The sequence below is a fragment of the Lethenteron reissneri genome, chromosome 60 (genome assembly GCF_015708825.2).
Source record: "Lethenteron reissneri isolate LAM-NWPU_2019-01 chromosome 60, ASM1570882v1, whole genome shotgun sequence".
In the NCBI taxonomy this organism is placed as follows: Eukaryota; Metazoa; Chordata; class Hyperoartia; order Petromyzontiformes; family Petromyzontidae; genus Lethenteron; species Lethenteron reissneri.
In genome coordinates this window covers 1,183,570-1,202,227 of record NC_083838.1, presented here as the reverse complement: position 1 = coordinate 1,202,227, position 18,658 = coordinate 1,183,570, and the positions used below count along the sequence as shown (strand labels likewise).

At 57.2% G+C, this 18,658-nt stretch overlaps 1 protein-coding gene across 1 annotated transcript; it reads right to left on the bottom strand.

Annotated features, from left to right (window-relative positions):
- Positions 1–570: 570 nt before the first annotated feature.
- LOC133357907 (integrator complex subunit 10-like) lies at positions 571–16,897 on the bottom strand. Its single transcript, XM_061576081.1, has 17 exons — positions 16,739–16,897; positions 16,048–16,115; positions 14,595–14,698; positions 13,727–13,866; positions 12,111–12,192; positions 11,654–11,794; positions 11,000–11,099; positions 9,417–9,586; positions 8,763–8,896; positions 7,998–8,157; positions 7,484–7,566; positions 6,062–6,202; positions 4,968–5,076; positions 4,289–4,368; positions 3,933–4,098; positions 2,105–2,198; positions 571–774 (listed from the first exon to the last, which is right to left on the bottom strand). Exons 1-17 carry the CDS (start codon positions 16,865–16,867, stop codon positions 618–620), a joined length of 2,058 nt encoding a protein of 685 aa, XP_061432065.1. The 5' UTR covers positions 16,868–16,897; the 3' UTR covers positions 571–617.
- Positions 16,898–18,658: the final 1,761 nt, after the last annotated feature.

Genomic DNA, 18,658 nt, shown 5'->3' with positions numbered 1-18,658 from the left:
TGAAGTATGGTCAAACAATCACCCCCCCCCCCACGATAGACACGGCGGTGCCACGCGCGGCGGCGCAGCCCAAGATGTCCAGCATTGGTGGACGTTGCCAAGTCGGCACGAAGACATCTCACGGTAGCAACATCTAGAACGTCACCATGACAAATACAAACTCCTGCAATGGGTGGGGGTTGGGGTGGGGGGGTAACGTTAGGGGGGGGTAACGTTAGGGGGGGGGGCGACATTGGGGAGGGGGGGGGGCGACGTTGGGCAGTGGGGGGGGGGCGACGTTGGGGAGAGGGGGGGGTGACGTTGGGGAGGGGGGGGGGCGACGTTGGGGAGGGGGGGGGGGCGACGTTGGGGAGGGGGGGGCGACGTTGGGGAGGGGGGGGGCGACATTGGGGAGGGGGGGGGCGACATTGGGGAGGGGGGGGGCGACGTTGGGGAGGGGGGGGGGCGACGTTGGGGAGGGGGGGGGGCGACGTTGGGGAGGGGGGGGGGCGACGTTGGGGAGGGGGGGGGGCGACATTGGGGAGGGGGCGACGTTGGGGAGGGGGGGGGGCGACGTTGGGGAGGGGGTGGGGGGCGACGTTGGGGAGGGGGGGGGCGACATTGGAGAGTGGGGGGGGTCAGCCGAGCCCCTGCAGGAGGAGGTTGCGCTCGCTGAGCAGGAAGCGGTGGAGGACGGTGAAGAGAGGCTCGGCGCAGCGCGACACCTGGCGCTCCATGGCCAGCCGGAAGTCCTCCTTCACCCCCTTGGTCACGCCGCGAGTCACCGTCTGCTGCCTGGGCGCCATGGGGAGCCGGGGGGGGAGGAGGGGGGAGCGGCCGTGTTAGAGCGCGGGGGGGGGGGGGGTTTCCCTAAATCCAGACCTTGTGGACCCCCCCCCACCACCACCACCACCACGCTCCGCTCCGCTCCGTCTCTCGCGTTCACCAACCTACTCCTCCCCACTCGAATGAACTCGTTCCACGCTGCTGCACTCGCCGGACTGTTGTTACACGCGACCCCCCCCCCCACGTGACCCCCCCCCCCCCCCCCCCACGTGACGCGGAGAGCAATTTACGCCGTCTGCGTCCATAGAGCCGATTGAAATGCAGCGCGAGATCTAAAAGGGTGGCTAGGAGATGTTAACTCCCTCGCACCGTATGCAGGAGGTCGTGGGTTCCATCCCGACTGTGACGTCTGGATAGTTCAAAGCTCCCCCGTGTAGCCTGTAACAGACTGTAGGGGCAAGTGCTGTTAGCGAGTAGCAGCACCTATGACGGCTGGCCCGGCACACGACGGCGTAGGTGGCCAGCACCACGCCCGGCCGCCTTTGTCTCCCCCGTGGCGATGTTTACTACACACCGCACCGGGTACTCAATTGAGGCTGAGTCGACCGAGGGGAGGCCCACGACCGATTCAGATAATCGTCACTGCTGTTGATCGTGAGTGGGAATTGAACTCGGGTCGCCGGGTTCGTAGCGTGCGCACAAGCACACACACACAGCTCCCCCACCCACCCACTCACTTGGTGAGGATGGCCTGGTTCGTAGCGTGCGCGCGCACACACACACACAGCTCCCCCACCCACCCACTCACTTGGTGAGGATGGCCTGGTTCGTAGCGCGCGCACACACACAGCCCACCCACCCACCACCCACTCACTTGGTGAGGATGGCCTGATGCGTAGCGTGCACACACACACACACAGCTCCCCCACCCACCCACCCACTCACTTGGTGAGGATGGCCTGGTTCGTAGCGTGCACACACACACAGCTCCCCCACCCACCCACTCACTTGGTGATGATGGCCTGGTTCGTAGCGTGCACACACACACAGCTCCCCCACCCACTCACTTGGTGATGATGGCCTGGTTCGTAGCGTGCACACACACAGCTCCCCCACCCACCCACCACCCACTCACTCACTTGGTGATGATGGCCTGGTTCGTAGCGTGCACGCACACACACAGCTCCCCCACCCACCGACTCACTTGGTGATGATGGCCTGGTTCGTAGCGTGCACACACACACACAGCTCCCCCACCCACCCACTCACTTGGTGATGATGGCCTGGTTCGTAGCGTGCACACACACACACACAGCTCCCCCACCCACCACCCACTCACTTGGTGAGGACGGCCTGGTTGGGCAGCAGCTCCAGCTGCACGCGACCGCCCTCCGGCGTGCGGAGGAACGCAAACTCCTCCAGCATGTCCACGTCTCACGCGGGGGGGGGAGCCGCAGGGTCAAGGAACGTTTAATGTCTCGCAGTTGCTGAGCACAGGCCCACAGGCCCACAGGCAACAGGCAGCACGGCCGCAAGAGCTGTCGCCGATGAGGGTGTTTATGCGTTTGCTGAATCGACAACAATTACAATTCTCCAAAAGGTGAGCGCTCGGTTTGTATTTTTAAATCACGGTTGACGAGTACAAGCACATAGGCACACAACCCTATAGACTCACAAGCACACAGGCACACAGTCCTATAGGCTCACAAGCACACAGGCACACAGCCCTATAGGCACACAAGCACACAGCCCCACAGGCACACAGCCCTATAGGCTCACAAGCACACAGCCCTATAGGCTCACAAGCACACAGCCCTATAGGCTCACAAACACACAGCCTCACAGGCACACAGCCCTATAGGCACACAAGCACACAGGCACAGAGCCCTATAGGCTCACAGGCACACAGGCACACAGCCCTATAGGCACACAGCCCCACCACTCTGGCCTTTCGGAATCTTTTGCTCGACAGCACCGGTGAGACAAGGCCACAAAGGAGGCCTTCTCTGGCGGAGGCCAATCATTTTCAAGCACAACGGATACATTGTTACCAAAGCGTGGTTGTTTGCATGCTTTACCACAAGTGTGTGTGGTTAATGCAAACTTGATGATGCCTTGCAATAGGTGTGTCTATTTGGTGTGTGAACATCTAAACACAGCTCCCTGTGTTCTTGCCAGAAAGGGTTAAAGTATTTTTTTTTCATCATCTTCATTATGGAAATAAAAGGGTCCCATTGACTGTAACGAATTGGCCACAATCCGCCAAGGGCTTGCATGCGTGCCGATATAATCTAAACCAAAACTACACAGATGAAGTGGCTTATCGCGTGGCAATGTATTGCAGCCAAATACGGGAGGACCCGGAGAAAAATCCACGCGACCACAGGGAGAGAGACACGCAAACTCCAAATTTACAGCAGGCGTCAGGGTCGGGATTGAACCCACGACCTTCCGTATACCAGGCGAGGTAGTTAACATCTCCTAGCCACCGTGGCACTCATGCAGGCCGGATGCAAAGAGACTTTACTGCTGTTATGGGTTCTCTTCGTCCTGGACAAACGGCAGGTGTCACCTGAAGCCCATGGCTAACGGGGTCCCACCACTCGCCTCCCACAGTGCCAAGGTGCAAAGCCCTCTCTCCATATACACAGAGCTCCACCGGAGGCATCTGGCTATCACAAACGATAGCTCAACGAAGTAGCCAATCATCATCATCATGTGTAAATGTATAGCAGCAGCCAAATACTCAAACGCCTGTTGAATCTAAATGTGCAGTCAGTGCTGGTTCGTCGAATGGGGGCGGGGGGGAGGCCCAGGTCCAGATTGGCAATCACTCCCCACTCATGTCAGCTGTGGTCGGGAATCAAATTCGGGCGGTGGTAATGGTTTGTAGCGTAGTGCGCTAACCGCGGCGCCTCCGCCCCTTGCCGTAGCGAGAGTGTTGTACATCGCGTCTCGTCTGGGTGGAGATGGCAGGGCCCGGAGAAAACCCACGACCACCACGGGGAGAGAGACACGCAAACTTCAAATACACAGCAGCAGGCGTCAAGATCGGGATCGAACCCACGACCTGCCGCATACCAGGCGAGGTAGTCAACATCTCGCCAACGCGGTGCCCCAATTTCATGGCTCCGTCTCCATGGCGACGGCGGTGGCCGTGAGGATACTGGTGACGTAGTTGAAGAAGTTCTCGTACTGCAGGCCGCCCTGCAGGCAGATCCGCTCCACGGCGCGCAGGAACAGCGCCTCGCCCTTCGGCCAATCGTGCTGCAGCATCACGATCACGTGACCCAGCGCCAGGTCGTCGCGCGACACCTCGCTGAACGCGTGCGGCTGGCGGGGGAGGCGAGGAGAGGGGATTCAAAGACGACGATGGTTGACGTTGCCACGCAAGTAGCGTCGGGTTTGCTCTATCCACCGCTGGATGAAGGGCTACCCCCCACACACCGTGCCCCGAGCCGTGCCCCCACACACGCCCCCCCCCCCCCCCCTCCTCGCCGTCGTCAGCCACCGAGCCGCTTACCTTGAAGCAGGAGAGGACGATCTGCACGCCGTGCGAGATGATGGCGCGGTCAGTGCACGGGACGAGTTGCAGGTCTGAACCTGCGCACACGCACGCCGAGCGACACACACGCACGCGCTACTCGTGACGCAAGCACGTGCAGACGTACAGAGACGCGCAAGAAGTTCAACACGCATGCGTGCACTGCAGGTCAAAACAACACACTCACATACTCACCCCACTGCGGGTCACAACACAATCACCCGCCCACTCACCCACCCACTCACTGACCCAACCACTCACGCACCCACTCACTGACCCAACCACTCATGCACCCACCCATTCACCCACCACACTGCGGGTTACAATACAATCACCCACCCACCCACTCACCCACCCACCACACTGCGGGTCACGTCACTTCTATTTCTGCATGTTCCCTCGCACTGCTCCACTTCGGAATTCCCTCTCCCCTCATTGTCTCTTCCACCCCCCACCCCCTCCCCCGAAGCTCCTATAAATAATAACAGCCTCAAGTCAATTCGAGAAACAAACGAACTCCAAACTGCGACACCTTCAATGGTGATCGTGCCAATTATACATATTTCTTTGCAGACCACTTGGCAATTTGGGCCTTCTTCGGGCCTTTGCTCAGCCACCGCGACTTTGTAAAAGCGAGAAACGCGGGACACGTTCGCACCTTTGGCGAACTTGGGTTTGACGCGCGGCGGCTCGTCGGCAAGCCTGGGCACGTCCGTGGCGTTCGGCGCCACGATCGGCGCCACCTCCAGCACCCTCTCGCACGCCGCCTGCGCAACGGGCGCAACATTAAAACGGGGAAGAAAAATCACGCGCGGCGCTCCGTATGCGTGCGCGTACGATGAACATCCTTGGCACCGTGCGTAGCCAACCGCGCTGTTTGGAGTTGCGGCGGGGACGACGACAAACTCAACACAAAAGGAAGCTTTAAAGGAATTAGCTTTCGATCCAGATTCAAAAGTGTATAGCTCCGTGGCGTCCTAAAGAGCGTTCCAGACGACCGCAGAGGTGCATCTAAAAGCTCGCGATGTGGTGACCACCGTCTTTGAGGTCCAGCCAGAAGCCTCCGAAGGCTTCATCCTCGGAAGGAAGCGTTTGATTAGCGACGTTCAACGGTCGCGCCCACGCCGGGGCCAGCGCAGGGAGCGATCGCGATCCGCGAGGCCGCGGTGAGACGAGGGGGCACTGGGAGGGCGGCTCTGGCCAGCGGAGGCCGTGGGTCACGGTGGGATTCAATTTGTCCGGTTTTCTCCCTGCGCCGAGTACCCCGACGGCAATGCAGCCTCAACGCGACGGTGAAGTCCGTGTCGGATCGTCTCCGAAGAGGGACAGCGCTAACGCGTGGGCACTTTCAACCTCAGCTGGCAGCCACGCAACCGCCCGCGAGTAAACCGCACTAAATCTTCTGACACGGGAGCGAGAGAGATGCCCACAGGCCGGGCAGGAGAACAGCTGATTTGTCTCGTGCCGTTGAATCCTAGGCGGTAGCGCAACACACAAAGATCCTCCCCGGATAGCTTGCAACAGACTGTCGGAGCAAGTGCTGTTAGCGAGCAGCACCTATGAAGGCGGGCACGGCACACGAGGGGGTGGGTGGCCAGCACCACGCCCCACCGCCTTTGTCTCCCCAGTGGCAATGATTACACATCGCACCAGGTAATCACTTGAAGCCGAGTCGACCTAGGAGAGACCCAGGACCGGTTCAGATAATCGTCTCACACACACAGACACACACACACACACGCGCGTGCGTACCAGGTGTTCACCCAGAGCCAGGTGGCACGCCGCCATCTGGAGCAGCACGCGCTTGGCATCTGCCCACACTTGACCTTTGACACCGGCTTGACCTCCGGCCTGCTGCTGCTGCAGAGTGGCGATGGCGTGACGGTACTGCCCCTGCGCGCGTCGCCGCGGGCGAGAAGCAACGGGCGCTACATCTTGCACTTCATTTTAACCGCAGTCCTTTTTTTCGCACGTCTCATAATTATCCACGATAGGATTCTCCCATTTCGACGCGGGTGAAGGGTGGGTGAGAGGCTAGTCGGTGTCTTTCCCGATCTTCTCTCGGCCTCTCTCTCTATTCCTCCTCCTCCCTGTGCCCAATCCCGTTTCTGATCCTTCTCCCAACTTGCACCCCTCCACTCGGATCAACTTCCCCTCTACAATGAGCAGCACTGCCCAGACTCAACACTATCATAAACACAACACTGATCATATACACAACACTACCCATAGACTCAGCACTGACCATAGACACAACACTGCACCATAGACTCAACACTGATCATAGACTCAACACTTCCCATAGACTCAGCACTGACCATAGACACAACACTGAACCATAGACTCAGCACTGATCACAGACTCAGCACTGATCATATACACAACACTGCATCATAGACTCAGCACTGCACCATAGACTCAGCGCTGATCATATACACAACACTACCCATAGACTCAGCGCTGATCATATACACAACACTGCATCATAGACTCAGCACTGATCACAGACTCAGCACTGATCATATACACAACACTGCATCATAGACTCAGCACTGCACCATAGACTCAGCGCTGATCATATACACAACACTGCATCACAGACTCAGCACTGATCATATACACAACACTGACCATAGACTCAGCACTGCACCATATACACAACACTGCACCATAGACGCAGCACTGATCATAGACTCAGCACTGATCATAGACTCATCACTGCACCATAGACTCAACACTGATCAGACACAACACTGCACCATAGACTCAGCACTGTTCATAGACACAACACTGCACCATAGACACAACACTGCACCATAGACACAACACTGCACCATAGACTCAACGCTGCCCATAGACTCAGCACTGCCCTTGTACATGAAGCAGTCCCTCCCCTTCACCTCCTTCCGTTCCTCTTTAAAAGCTCACCTCTTATCCACTCCCCATTCTCTTCCTATTCTGCTTTCGTGACCCCTAAGCACCCCTCTATCTCCGTCACTCATTACTCAATCCACGCACCGTTGGGTAAGCCATGGCCATCAAGCACGTCGAATGAAGGTGCTCGACAAATATAAATGAGATTGAAGGAAAGGCGGCCGGGGCGTGGTGCTGCTCGCTAACGGCACTTGCCCCAACAGCCCGTGCAGGTTACTCGGGGGATCTTTGTCTCTGTACCTGGTATATGAGCATGTCCGACAGGAACGCAAGGAGCCAGGGCCATGTCTCAGTTCTCCACTGCATGCGCACCCACAGGAACTCTACACAAACACACAGCCGCGATCACCGCCATACACTCGCACGCAAAGCCACTCTCTTGCCCACACAAAGACAAAGATTCCCCCGTGTAGCCTTAACAGACTGTAGGGGCAAGTGCTGTTAGCGAGTAGCACCTATGAAGGCCGGAACGGCACACGAGGGGGTGGGTGGTCCAGCACCACGCCCGACCGCCTTTGTCTCCCTAGCGGCGATGTTTACACACCGCACCGGGTACTCATTTGAGGCTGAGTCGACCTAGGGGAGGCCCAGGACCGGTTCAGATAATCGTCACTGGTGTTTGCCGTAAGCGGGAATCGAACCCAGGTCGCCAGGTTCGTAGTGCAGCGCGCTAACCGCTACACTACCGCTCCATGAACGCACACACGCGTGCACACACACAGGCACACACACACACGCCCACGCGTGCGCGCACCCTTCTCGAGTGCCGGGTGAGCGTGCAGCACGTCCCAGGCCTCGCGTGCGATGCGAAAGCTCTCCAGCACGTCGGCGGCGCTCGCCGGGCCCGCCGCGCCGGGCAGCAGCCCGCTCGGCACCGCCACGTGCCGGCTGCGGTAGTACTCCTCCTCCGCGCTCTGCCGGGGAGACAGCGGCGGCACGCGCACACACGCACGCACGCCGGTTAGCGCTCGGTGAAAATCGCGGTTCATCCACCCTTACCGCCTCCACCTGTGACAGCGAGAGACACAGGCAGGGCCCTCCCGAACAAGAGTCACTCGCCACGGGTGGATCTTTGGAGAAGCAGAGTGTGTGGCATTCCTGGGTAAGTAATTATGTTATCACTACTACGACTACCATATAGTCAGGTGCCACACGTCACGCATCCGTGGTGGCGAGACGTTAACTACCTCGCCTGATACGCAGGAGGTCGTGGGTTCCATCCCGACCCCGACGCCTGCTGCTGTATATTTTCAGTTTGCGTGTCTCTCTCTCTCTCTGTGGTTGCGTGGATTTGTCTCCGGGTCCTCCGGTTTTTCCCCCTCCACATTTAGACTCAACGTCGCGCATTTAAGAGTGTTTGGCTGCTGCTATAGATTTCCACGCGACAAGCCACTTCGTTCGGCTATAATTTGTGGCCACGTCGCTTCTGAAAAACAGCCGCATGGCGCATTTATAGCAGCCAACTCGTGGTACGACGGTGTAGGACAGGGGCGCGTCGAGCGAGCGGTGAGGTCCCTGCCTGGCCGCCCTCCTCCAGCTTGCGCCGCTTGCTGCTGCCGCTGCCGCCGCCGTGCTTGGCGCGGTCGGCCTCGCCGCTCACAAACAGTTGAGAGAGCTCCTCCAGCAGCACCAGCCCGCCCACCCCGCTCACGCCTGCACGCGGCACACAAAGACAAAGATCCCCCGTACAGCTTCGCAACAGACTTTTTTGGGGCAAGTGGCATTCGCGAGTAGCACCCTAGGAAAGGCCGGTATGGCACACGAAGGGGGTGGGTGGCCGCACAAGATACTCATTTGAGGCCGAGTCGACCTGAGGGAGGCGCGCTACGGGTTCAGGCAATCGTCACTGCTGGTGTTGGCCGTGAGCGGGAATCGAACCCAGGTCACCAGGTTCGTAGCGGAGCGCGCTAACCGCTACACCACCGCTCACTCCCACTATCACTCCCCACACACACGAACGTACACGCAGGTACACACACGACGCACGTGAACGTATACATACGCACACACACGAACGTGCACGCACAACAACCGCCATTCGCCACTAAGTGGCGGTGACGTCACCACGACACTTGTGCCAGGCCAAGAGCACCTTGAGGACGCCACGTGAAGTATACACGCACACACGCACACACACGCGCGCGCAAACGCACACGGGCACGCACATACGCACCCGAGAAAAGCGTGGGCGTGACGCTGCTCAGGTAGCCGTGAGCGTGGCGGAAGAAGAGGATGGCGGCGGTCATCACCACCTGCTGCCGCAGGTTCCTCTGCGCCTCGTCCTCCCCGCCGGTGACGTAGCGCGACGCCTCCCGCACGCGCTGCAGCACCTCCCCACACGGCCTGGAGCGCCCGTCGCGACGGCAGGGGCTCAGGCGCGCACGCTCTCCCGTCCACACGTGGGGGCCCCTTGCCTGAAGCAGGACTGCTTCGTCTCATCCCCGTAGTTGCGTTCGACCACAGCCACATTTGCAGGTCGCAAAAAAACTCACTCACCAACTCATGCACTCACTCACGCACACACTCACGCACTCACTCACGCACTCACTCACTCACGCACTCACTCACCAAGTCACCCACTCACCAAGTCACCCACTCACCAAGTCACCCACTCACCAAGTCACCCACTCACCAACTCACCCACCAACACACGCACTCACACAGACACCCACTCGCCCCCCTCGCATCTCCAATTAGAGCAGTAGGCTACGTACGGTGCGAAATAAGTTCAATACCCACTCGCTCGCCCACTCACTCACCCACTCGCTCGGCCACACACACTGGCCTATCAGGTCATGCTCATTAGCCACAAAGCGCTTGCCACGAATGAACCACAATAACTTTGCTGATCTCGTCAAGGAGCATAAACCACCGTCACGCAAGCTCCGGTCATCCTCGCAGCAGCAGCAGCAGCAGCAGCAGCAGCAGCAGCAGCAGCAGCAGCGGCTTTTGGCTACCCGTCCAATAAAGACGGCGGTCACCGCATCGCGCCGCGCTTTCAGACGCGCTTCTGCGGCCGTCTGGAACGCTCTTCTTTCCGATATTAGGAAGCCACTGGAGCTATGCACCTTTAAACCGTCATCTAGATTGACAAGCTGATTTCAACATACAAAAAACCTACTGGCTCACTCACACAGCCACCGTATTGCAGGCCACAACAACAACACACGTGTACGTATCTTGCACTTCCTTTGCACCCTACGTAGCCCACCGTGCCAATCGGAGGATTCTTTACTCGTCCGACCTCCCACACGGCCACTCGCTCGCTCGTTCACCACACCGAAGATCACTTCTCAATCCGCTTCTTGCCTCGCGCTGCTCCACCGTGGAATTCCCTCCTCCCGTCGTCGTCATCATCTTCGTCGTCGTCGTCATCGTCGTCCCTCTTCCCAAGCTCTCATAACAACCTCGCTCAATTCAAGGTGAGAAGGATTGCTTCGTCACAAACTCTTGTATCTACTCCTTCGATAGCGCTGTTTGCTGCTGGCCGCTTTGGCGTTTGAGCATTTGGGCCGGTTCTCAGCTACTGTAGAAAATAAAATAGGAGGGGCGAGGGCATCGGACTGTCCCATCGGGGTGCAGAATGCCCGCGGGATTCCAGATTCTCAGTCCGCGTGTCTCTCTCAGCGGGTTCACAATGGCCGGGTCTGGGATGCCGAGTTGCTACGCAACCAGACAAGGCACCAAGGTGTTCTAGCGACTCTCTCTGGGGAGGGGAGGGGGGGGGTTGACACTTTGCCGGCTGCCCAGGCTCACCGGTTTGGGCGGTCGGTCTGCCAGTCGCAGCGAGAGCCGATGGTGTGAAGCAGCTGAGTGAGACGGGACCAAGTCTCCACCACGCCGCAGTCCGGGACCACTGGGAACATCAGGACGTGCAGCAGTAGCAGCAGCATCAGCAGCATCAGCATCACCAGCAGCAGTATTATTAGTAGCATGATCAACAGCAGCCCCGATGTAATGTGCAGCAGGAGCACCAATAGCAGCATCAGCAGCATCAGCAGCATCAGCTGTAGCAACACCACTCGTAGCACAATCAGCAACAGTCGAATCATCAGCATCACGAGCAGCAGCAACAGTTGAATTATCAACATCAGTAACATCAGCTTCACTAGCAGCATCAGCAGCAGTAGTAGTAATATCAACCTCATCATCAGCATCAATGGAATCGCTATCGTCACAAGACCTAACGTTCACATCGTCACTAGCAGCAGGCAGCTTCCCGACAACGATGGCCGGTGAGATCGAGACGCATGACAGAGTGGCAGGCAAAGGAAGGCGGCTGACAGCTGTGTGGGTACGTCCACCACGGAGATGGAGCGACGAACTCGGCTCAACGGATTGCCGTATCGCAAGAATCGCGACGGCTCGTGGAGACATTCGTCCAGCAGTGGGTAGACCCTGGCTGCTTACCGGGGTGCGGAGAGTCGCCCAGGTTGGTGCGCGTCGTGGTGGTGATGTAGAACTCTGCTGCCTTGAGCAGGTACTTGTAGAGCAGCGGGCGAGGGAGGCACACGTCCGGGTTGCCCAAGATCACGGGCAACAGCTCGCACACTGCACGCGGCAAAAACAACAAGTTGAGCGCACTCCAGCATGCACCGCAAGTCACTTGAAAGGGATCTCGGGAGTGGGTCTGCGATATTCCGCCTCCACGAGCTCCTTTTGTCGAACACACGCATAGGCCGACGCATCCAAGAATCGGAGTCTTTCATCTCGACCGGAGGTCTCGGGACGAGTCACCAAGCTCCCAGCGCCTGCCCTCCGCGAGACTCCCCAACGGAGACTCTAATCCGGGGACCCGCCGCGGAGAGCGCAATCCGAATGAAGTTCGGGAAAAATGAGAAATGGAGAAAATGTTGACGGTGGTTACCGAAGAGCTTTCGGAAACAGCCGGTGGGCGAGTTTTGCCCTTCCTGCTTCTCGGAGTCCAGCAGCGTCTCGGCGAGTTTCACCTGGAGGCACAAAGACAAGACAAAGATGCCCCGTGTAGACTTAACAGAGTGTAGGGGCAAGTGCTGTTAGTGAGTAGCACCTATGAATGCCGGCACGGCACACGAAGGGGATGGGTGGCCAATACCACGCCCGGCCGCCTTTGTTTCCCTAGTGACGATGTTTACACATCGCACCAGGTACTCATTTGAAGCTGAGTCGATCTAAGGGAGGCCCAGGACCGGTTCAGGTAATCATCACCAGTGTTGTTTGTTATCCTAACCCTCCACATTGGACACCCATAGACTCGCACAAAGACCCATAGACTCAGGCAGAGACACAGACTCACGAAGAGACCCATAGACTCAGGCAGAGGCCCATAGACTCTAGGATTTTAAAGCTTTTGTATGCCCCGTGTCGTGTTCTATGTTCACTACTCCCACTCCTACGGAATTGCTAGAAATGTTACGGCTTGCGAACCTCTTCCACCATTTCAATTCAACTCGGTGTTTATTTGCCACGAGGAAAATCCCACATAGGCAGTTACCCAGCTAGTTCCGGTAGCAACAGCCCGCAGCAGCCACTAACAACAACAACAACAGAGTTACTGTTGGGGTGCAGAGGAGCCCAGCCAGTAGCCAGCCAGGAAACTCGAGAATATTTTCCGTAGCAGTACGACTGATAATTGGACTCTTCTTCAGGAGGGTGCTGCCAAGATTTCGCAGCCAGGGGCAAATGTAGATTCGTGACTGCCCGGCACACGATGGCCTGCTCCTGCCAACGACATCACGGGATCTCTACCGTACACCGTCGCAGTATTTTCTGGGTTTAAAAAGCCGTCATGTTAGTCTGGGCCACTTGCCGTATTACCGCTTGCGTGGCATTCAGCTTCCCGATGGCTGGGTGGTGAGCAACCCTTCATTTGCGTAGAACTTCTTTCGCACCTTATGTAGTGAACCGTGCATATAGGAGGTTTGAGGTAAGACAATAAGTATATATGCTATGTAAATGTACGTAACAGGACAGGTGGCCGGGCGTGGTGCTGGCCACCCACCCCTTCGTGTGCCACAGCGCCACCCTTCACAGGTGCTGCTACTCGCTAACAGCACTTACCCCAACAGCCTGTTAAAGGATATGCGGAGGGATCTTTGCCTGTGTGGTGGGGAGCGGTGGCGCAGCGGTTAGCGCACCAAGTAGCGTGTGACGCATCTGCGTTATTGAGTTCCACGTGGAGGCGTTTCTATTCCTCACCACGGCCATCGAGATCAGTGGCGAGCGACATCAGATGGAGTCCCGGCTCTCTCCCGAGTCGACTATGCAGCCTTAAATGAATACCCGGTGTAAACATCAGCACTGGAGAGACAAAGGCGGCCGGGCGTGGTGTTGGCCACCCACCCACCCCCCTCGTGTGCCACAGCGCCACCCTTCACAGGTGCTGCTACTCCCTAACGGCACTTGCCCCAACAAGCTGTTGAGGCTATACGGAGGGAGGAGGATCTTTGTCTCTGTATGCAACGAGCCCCCTCCGGAGCAATCGGCGCCGCCGCCGAGACTGACCCCGTGCTGCACGACGGCGTCGGGGAAGCGTCGCAGCAGCAGCATCACCGCTTCGGCCTGCTGCAGCGCGCCGTACTGCTGCTCCGCCGACTTGTACAGCACGTCGCACTGCACGGGGGCGGGCAGGCACTCGAACACACCTGCCCGGAGCGCGCACACGACACGGCCGTTATCTAGCCACTGCTGCATGAAGGCAGCGTCACACTGGTGCCATTAGACACTCAAAACACTGCTGCTCACAGCGCTAATACAAGAGCCATGTTATATTCACTGCTCCTCTGCCGACTGTGAGTGCATGTTGCACTCCTGGCACTGTTGCTGCTGCTGCTACTCCTGCTGTTACCACTGCTTCTCCCTACTGCCACTTGTGTTGTTGCTTTGCGACTCATACTGCCGCTGCTATCACTGCTGCTGCTTACGATTCTGATAATATTGCTACTGGTCCCGCTAATTATGTTGCTGCTGCGACTGCTGCTGTTGTTGCTATTGCACACAACGCACACAGCGTGTGAAAAGCACTCGGCCTTTGTGCATTCTACACGAGATCATCAACAGCTCCTGAAGAACTGCATTGTGGTCGTCTCTTCGAAGGTCATGATCAAAAATAAATGCGAGCACCTGTGGACCCGACAGCGACGCAGCGATAGACAAACTGCGGCCCGCTTTCACCCTTACTTAGGACTCATCAGCACGGCAGAGGCACCAGTGCCCACTGCTGCATAGTCCGCCCCTGGGAACCGTCCACGCTGATTCCAAACAACGGTGGAATCTGTGAACGATGACTCCCAGGAGCTGCTGCTGCTGCCTGTGTTGATGCAGCGGTGTGCTGAGTGGCTGTGCGTGCGTGTCGGGCAGTGCGTGAACCCACAGCGCAAGAACTGTGTCTGAGCGTCGGGATTTTCTGCACGCAGAGCGGAGGTGATGCAGTTGATTTCTCTCCACAGCGGAGGCTTTTCTGGGAACTGCACAAACCTGCAAAGACAAAGATGCACCGGATAGCCTTATAAAGTCTGTGGGGTCAAGTGCTGTTTAGCGAGCACCTAAGAAGGCCGGCACGGCACACGAGGGGATGGGTGGCCAGCACCACGCCCGGCCGCCTTTGTCTCTCGTGGCGATGTTTACACACTCCACCAGGTACTCATTTGAGGCCGAGTCGACCCAGGGGAGACCCAGGACTGGTTTAGATAATCATCACAACTCGTGTCGCCCGGTTCGTAGAGCAGCGCGCTAACCGCTACACTACTGCGACCCTAAACCCCACAAACTCACTCACACTCTGCACGGGGAGAGATCATACAAACTACAAATATACAGCAGGCATCGACTTCCTGCATACCAGGCCAGGTAGTTAACATCTCCCAGCCACCATGATGATGATGAGAAAGAGACACGCAAACTCCAAATATACAGCAGCAGGCGTCAGAGTCAGGATGTAACCCACGACCTCCTGTGCACCAGGCGAGGTAGTCAACATCTCCTAGCCACCGTGATGATGATGATGACAGAGACATTATAGAGCAGCAGGCGTCAGGGTCAGGATGTGACCCACGACCTCATGTGCACCAGGCGAGGTAGTCAACATCTCCTAGCCACCGTGATGATGATGAGACATTATAGAGCAGCAGGCGTCAGTCAGGATGTGACCCACGACCTCCTGTGCACCAGGCGAGTTAGCCAACATCTCCTAGCCACCGTGATGATGATGATGACAGAGACATTATAGAGCAGCAGGCGTCAGGGTCAGGATGTGACCCACGACCTCCTGTGCACCAGGCGAGGTAGTCAACATCTCCCAGCCACCGTGATGATGATGAGACATTATAGAGCAGCAGGCGTCAGGGTCAGGATGTAACCCACGACCTCCTGTGCACCAGGCGAGGTAGTCAACATCTCCTAGCCACCGTGATGATGATGATGATGACAGAGACATTATAGAGCAGCAGGCGTCAGGGTCAGGATGTGACCCACGACCTCCTGTGCACCAGGCGAGGTAGTCAACATCTCCCAGCCACCGTGATGATGATGAGAGACATTATAGAGCAGCAGGCGTCAGGTCAGGATGTGACCCACGACCTCCTGTGCACCAGGCGAGGTAGTCAACATCTCCTAGCCACCGTGATGATGATGAGACATTATAGAGCAGCAGGCGTCAGTCAGGATGTGACCCACGACCTCCTGTGCACCAGGCGAGGTAGTCAACATCTCCTAGCCACCGTGATGATGATGAGACATTATAGAGCAGCAGGCGTCAGTCAGGATGTGACCCACGACCTCCTGTGCACCAGGCGAGGTAGTCAACATCTCCCAGCCATCGTACTCACATCTCGCACAGCAGCCGCGCCGCGTCCGTCGCTCGCTGAGCATTCTTCTCCAGAAGATACATTTCAAACTAGAGGTGGGGGGTGGGGAGCGTGGTGGAGGGTGGTAAGGACACAGTACAGCAGTACAGCAAGTAGGTTACTAACCGAGGCTTATTTTCCTCACTAAATATGTCAATGTATCGCTGCGAACCTGGAGGTGGTGGCACGTGACCACGTGGCAGAGCCCACGGTGGGATACTGGATGTGGTGTGCCCGGGTAATGGACTGGAGTCAGAATATTTATTTATTTACACTGCACGAGGAATCCGATGAACAATACAGCTCTTTTTTCCCTCACAGAAGTCCAGTAGGGGGCACGTGGTCCAGAACGTTACAACAACAAACAACACAAACATGTAACAGCGGTGCAGCAGCGTACAAGAAATGTAAACAAATCACTCAAACATCAACAAACACGAACCAGGCCAAGCGCACCGTGCACACAACACCCGCCGCAACTCTCCTCCACCAACAGGACGAACACGGCCCAATGAGCGACTTCGCTCTGACTGCACGAATGAGTGAAGTCGTGAACGACAGAGCGAGCGAGCGAGTGAATGAATGAATGGAGGCCTGCGTGTCAACACTGCGGCAAGGCCTGCCCCTCCCCTGAGCGCTCTCTCTCTCGCTCGCTCGCTGTCCCCCCGTTTACCTGAATGGCGAAGTCCCCGGGGTAGATGGTTCTCGCCGTGAGTAGCCACGCCTTGGCCGCCCACGGGTCGCGGCCCGCGAGGCCGTGCGCCTTGCGCACCACGAAGTCGAGCTCCGGGGCCGCCGCCATCCTCGCTACCACTCCGCTCTTGCAAGTTCAACCGCGGGCGACGTGATGACGTCACCGCCTCGTCGGCTTGCCCCTGCGCGGTGACGTCACCGCGTCGTCGGCTTGCCCCTGCGCGGTGACATCACCGCGTCGTCGGCTTGCCCCTGCGCGGTGACGTCACCGCGTCGTCGGCCGCCCCGGCATGATGACGTCACCACGCTCACGACGCAGTGACGTTTTTCACACCCCCCCTCCGGCAACGCGACGGCGCGGTGACGTCATTGCGATTGTCAACTCCCCCGACCTTACCTGAACGCAAGGCGATTGCGTCACTAACGTAATAATTACCCGATGACGTCATGGCTGCCCTCGCGTTGTTTGCTAAACGTCGTGACGCCACCGCGCGATTATCAACCTCCCGACTCTTCATCAACCTCCCGACTCTTCATCAACCTCCCTTTAAATAGAGCGATGACGTCACTAAAAGGGAATTTAATATAAACACATTCCTGCGGAGGGAGCTGGTAGGAACGTCGGCTTGCTCGGTCAATGGCCTGCAGGGTCAACGGCGGCGTGGTGTATTCCGCAAATATGCCCGACTGTGAGGGCGGGCACAAGCTGGCGTGAGTAGGTGAAACGTTGAGTTTTATAAGGGCACCACGGGGTGACCAGCCCCTCCCCACCCAGCCCCACCCCTCTCCACCCAGCCCCTCCCCACCCAGCCCCTCCCACACCCACCCACCCTCCCCTCTCCACCCAGCCCCACCCCCACCCTTCCCACCCAGCCCCACCCTCCCCACCCAGCCCCTCCCTCCCCACCCAGCCCCACCCCTCCCACCTCCCACCCAGCCCCACCCTCCCCACCCAGCCCCTCCCCACCCTCCCCACCCAGCCAGACCCTCCCCACCCAGCCCCTCCCCACCCTCCCCTCTCCACCCAGCCCCACCCCTCCCATTTTTGGATGCACGACGGACGGACGGACACAATAATCCCCTGTGGGCTGGTGTAACCAGGAGGTTCCTACCAGTAGTATTATTATTAATATAAAACGCCCAACTTGTATCTGTGGATGAATATGATGAACGCCTTCCGTCGTTTTCACGCAGGGGGCGCTGCAAACCTCCACGTGTCCCCTGCATGGACGACGGAGGGGCACAGGGGCAGACGATCATCGATCACGTTGGTATCGATCACGTTGGTATCGATCAGCAGACAGCGGCGGTCTTCTGGCACGACCAGCAGCTCCGTGTCGCCTTATCTCGACCCCGCAATCCCAAACGGGTGGAAGTGGGCATCTAACAGAGCCCCAAGCAAGGCCATCTACTCAACGACGAGAGAAAATTCACACGAAATGTCGTCTTCAATGAAGTCTTCCAGATGTAAAATGATATTTGTATCTAAACAACTTTCTCTATCTGTCTATGATGAATGCGAGGTTGTTGGGGGGCAGATTTTCGTCTTTTTCGCCTGAAGACGATTGCTTCTGTTGCGATCGAAACGTCGTGATTTTGATTTTTGTAATTTTTTTCTATATCCGTAGATTTACCTAAAGACCCAAAGAATTTCGATTTAAAGCTTTCGTGACTGCAGGGATTCATCTTCTTGGTTCTTTCGGTAAAGTCACGTAGAAGGGAAGTAATAAAATAATAAAAATTAAACATAATATTTTATTATGTTTTATTTTTATAATATTTTATTATGTTTTATTTTTATTATGTTTTATTATTATAAAATAATAACAATAAAACAATAATAAAAATAAAAAAACAATAATGAAAATAAAACATAATATTTTATTATATATTTTATTAT

Excerpts from the sequence above, each read along its gene's own strand:
- LOC133357907 (XM_061576081.1), bottom strand. The coding sequence starts at position 16,867 with ATGGCGGCGGCCCCGGAGCTCGACTTCGTGGTGCGCAAGGCGCACGGC. Across the intron at positions 16,116-16,738 it reads CCGGGGACTTCGCCATTCAG|TTTGAAATGTATCTTCTGGA; the intron begins GTAAACGGGGGG and ends CCCCACCTCTAG. Across the intron at positions 2,199-3,932 it reads CTTCTTCAACTACGTCACCA|ACGTGGACATGCTGGAGGAG; the intron begins GTATCCTCACGG and ends CCCCCGCGTGAG.